Here is a 3586-nt window from a genome sequence, read left to right on the forward strand (position 1 = left end):
GCAGAAATATAGCAAACTAGGAGTTGATCATCCTGTATTACATGCACATCACTGTGATCAGTAAAATGAAATATATTAATAGTATACAAGAGATACACAGGAATTCTCAAAGTCCTCCATTTTTTTCTAAATTATTCTGCATACTAATTAGTTTACGTATCTATTTTCCCTAAGTGTAATTTCCCTCAATGTAAGAACCTTATATATTGCGTATATGAGTTTAGGAAATAACATTCAGTACTTAAGTAGTACATACCATATTGAAATGGTGTAAGACTGTGAAATTTACTTTGAGTAAGTGATCCATTTCATGTCATGCCTCCCTGCAGCCTGTAGCATTGCCTTCAGTTGTAGTTGTACAAGAGCAAATTTACGTTGGTCTAATCTGCCCTGAATATGCCATCCTTCATAGCAATGCATAGGGATAGGATATATCACGTATTTTAGCCTCATCAAGGGTGTTAAACTATGCATGATATGCACAAGCATAGGCATTGTGATGGGGTTAGCAGCAAAGCCCAGGACACGGAGATGAGTACAACGAACTAGGGCAGGGATAAGAACAGAGATTGCAGAATCATTTATAAGGCAATGACTTATCTCTAGATGCTTAAGAGTACCAGAGAGATTTAACAGAAGAGTTTGAAAGGGTACAAAGTCATCCCAATACATTGCGTTGTTACTGAGATTCAAAATCTTTAGTTGTGAAACCTGAGGGCACTGGGCTAGAAATCTCAAGTCTCCATACGATATATCACAGAATGACAGATACAAAAAATCCAGGCTATGTGGCAGAACTCTGTAGGGAGAAAACAACAATAAAACTTCTTAAGAATGAGGATTGAATGAGAAAAACTGTGCCTTTATATCAAGAATAAACCACTTTTCGCATGTGCTATGAGTGGGTATTAATGCATTAATCTGTACTTTGTTTGCTTAATAGTTTTCAGTCTCTGAGAAAATTTTTTAGGCAGTAACTTACTATGTAGTCCTGCCTCTCCTGGAACTCACTATGGAGATCATACTTCATTGAACTCAGAGAATCTGCCTGTCTTTGCTTCCTGAGTGCTGAGATTAAAATCCTGTGCCACCACACCTGACTGAAAGTTTTGTTTTCAACACTGAGATACAATTTCTTTTAATATTAAGAATGTGTAAAGGGTATTATAGTTGATGATTTGAAGATATATTAAGAGGAAAACTAACACACTTGATACTTAAAATATTATCCACTGTAGATTTCAGTTCATGTTTTTAGTGGAAAGTTAACAGAAAGAGCAATCAACTGAAAATTACCTTTGGTCGGTCCCTAAATACCATCCTCTACTTTCATGGCCTATACCTTGGTGACTACAAATTAGTAAAGTGATCTGACATTGTAAACCATTGGCATCAGTGCTATAGAAAAAAGTCTTCCACCATCTCAATTCCTCTTTATTCTCATATCTAGAAGGCTAGTGGTTTTTCACCTTCATATTTCTGCACATATCTTTAAATTGCTGGCTGCTTAATTTTTGTAATTCCTCCTCCTGTTTCAAATTTCCAAAAGTGACAAAGTGGAAATCATAAAAGGTTTTGAGGAGTTTAGGAATACCCATGAATATTTTCTATGTTGTCCCAAGACTTATCCAGGAAACCCAGAAACCTGTCTGAAACTCTTACCTGAGCACACTGTCCAGATGATTTTTGAGACGGAATGAAGAAAATTTGAGTTCCTTAAGGTTTTCCATACGTTGCAAATGACTAAGGAAATTTTTAAAGACTTTCCCACTCAGAGATCTAAAAGTAACTTTAAGCAGTCTAAGGCTCTGTAGGTGGCTCATCTGAGACAGGATGTTGGTGATATCACTCAGAGAACCCTTATCAACTAACAGTCGATTAACACAGTTGAGATCAAGAAATCTCAGGGTGCGTTTGCAGTCACCCAATTTAACAACTTGCAAATCTCGACAGCATACGTGCAAAGCCCCTAAACTCTCCACAATTTTCCTCATAAGCAAAACCGAAAATTCCTTTTCCATTAAGGAACCACCTAGGGAAAGATCCACTAGTAATTCTATGGGCCTGGGTATCTGAATCGTGGACTCTAAATCTATAAAACTAAACTGTCCTTCTATTTTCATGACAGAGTGGTCAGAATAAGTACAAGCGTGAAAACAGAAAGGTGATCTGATGCTGACTTCAGGGCATGTGATCCTACAGTCAGTGTCTTGTCTTAAATCAAGGATCCTCAGTTTAGGTTTCCTGTAGGGGTAAGAGGAGATAGAACATCTGAGAAATAGCAAACGGTAATGAAACCCAGAAGAGTCAATGATGACATATAGGAACAAATCCTTTTATCCATAGCTGGTACTCCTTGTACTAAGTACCAACAAGTCTTCGCCATGAAAATAATTCATCTTCTTCTTCTCCCATCCTTTGTACACCTTAAATACCCTCCAGTCTTAAAGCTCCTGTCTTTCTCTTAAGTAACACCCATTACATAAACCCATCAATAGAATCCTCAATAACAGATTTCCTAAGGAATATTGAAGACATCAGTCTTTAATGTGTTTCCAAGTTTTAGCTGAGTCTTACAAATAAAACTTCTGCATTCACTAGTTACTCGTTCTAAGACCTCCTTTGTCTTACCATATCTCTATTATACAGTCTTACCGAGAAGAAGAGTTCTTTGCAGGATATAGTGGAAGATTCTCAATCATGGCTTTCAGGAGTTCATGTTGAGGCTCCCATACAGTTAATGTCCCAAGATGGAGACAGTAAAAGGGCCAAACTTTCACCATCTCACTCAATATATTCTTATGCCCACCCTTGAAGGCAGCAATGAACAATGGAACAAAAAGATCTCTTGGAATATCCTCCAGAGCTTGGATTGCTACAGACTCGTGTCTCAGCAAACACTGTATAGCAAGATCCAACAGAGTTTCGGGGTTCTTTGCATCCATTTTTGTGAACCTGCATCAGGAGGAGAAACATTTAGAAGTTCTGGGAAAACACACAGTGTCTTCTTAGCAACCCGTGTTAGTAAAGAAGAAATGATTTAAAGAAGAAATCAATCAGCCACCGCCAGCTACTTCTAGTGTAAACACAGATTAGAAATAAACTTGTGAGTTTATTACCGTATGTGTTTATGTGTGTGTTACTACTCTCTCCTCCATGTATATATACTCTGTGTCCTATAAAATGTCATCAAAATGGGTAGTAAATAAGCAGAAAACAATTTTGGTCACTTATCTACATGAATTCCAGTATTTTCCCTTAGTAGTATATAAGCTATGATGAAGAAAAAGATAAATCTACAAAGTGGTACAATGGTAAATATTAAAACATCAAATTAATTGTGATTAAAGAGAAAAAGAATGACATTCTAGCCCTTGATTTGTCTCACTCCCATCACTATATTTGTGGCAGACGAAGACACCAAAACTCTACAAGATACACATGAAGGAAGATGGTTAAGAACTTATAGTTGACCTTAAGAATATTCAGAAACATTACTCGTGAATTAATCCTAAAGATGAAAAAGAAAACATAAAATCAAAATAAGGCAGTACAGTTTGGGGCAAAGACTTCAAAACTGTTCAAC

General features: G+C 36.8%; 1 protein-coding gene across 1 annotated transcript; it reads right to left on the minus strand.

Moving 5' to 3' along the window:
• Positions 1-285: 285 nt before the first annotated feature.
• LOC142840152 (melanoma antigen preferentially expressed in tumors-like) lies at positions 286-2945 on the minus strand. The gene is made up of 3 exons (XM_075956656.1): positions 2656-2945; positions 1663-2244; positions 286-799 (listed from the first exon to the last, which is right to left on the minus strand). Exons 1-3 carry the CDS (start codon positions 2943-2945, stop codon positions 286-288), a joined length of 1386 nt encoding a protein of 461 aa, XP_075812771.1.
• Positions 2946-3586: the final 641 nt, after the last annotated feature.

Source organism: Microtus pennsylvanicus, chromosome X (assembly GCF_037038515.1).
Source record: "Microtus pennsylvanicus isolate mMicPen1 chromosome X, mMicPen1.hap1, whole genome shotgun sequence".
Taxonomy (NCBI): Eukaryota; Metazoa; Chordata; class Mammalia; order Rodentia; family Cricetidae; genus Microtus; species Microtus pennsylvanicus.

What these genes read in the sequence shown, in the direction of transcription:
- LOC142840152 (XM_075956656.1), bottom strand. Translation starts at nt 2,945, where the DNA reads ATGGATGCAAAGAACCCCGAAACTCTGTTGGATCTTGCTATACAGTGT. An exon ending in GCAAAGAACTCTTCTTCTCG is followed by an intron (nt 2,245 to 2,655) that starts GTAAGACTGTAT and finishes TTACCCCTACAG; the next exon opens with GAAACCTAAACTGAGGATCC. An exon ending in CATCTGGACAGTGTGCTCAG is followed by an intron (nt 800 to 1,662) that starts GTAAGAGTTTCA and finishes TTCTCCCTACAG; the next exon opens with AGTTCTGCCACATAGCCTGG.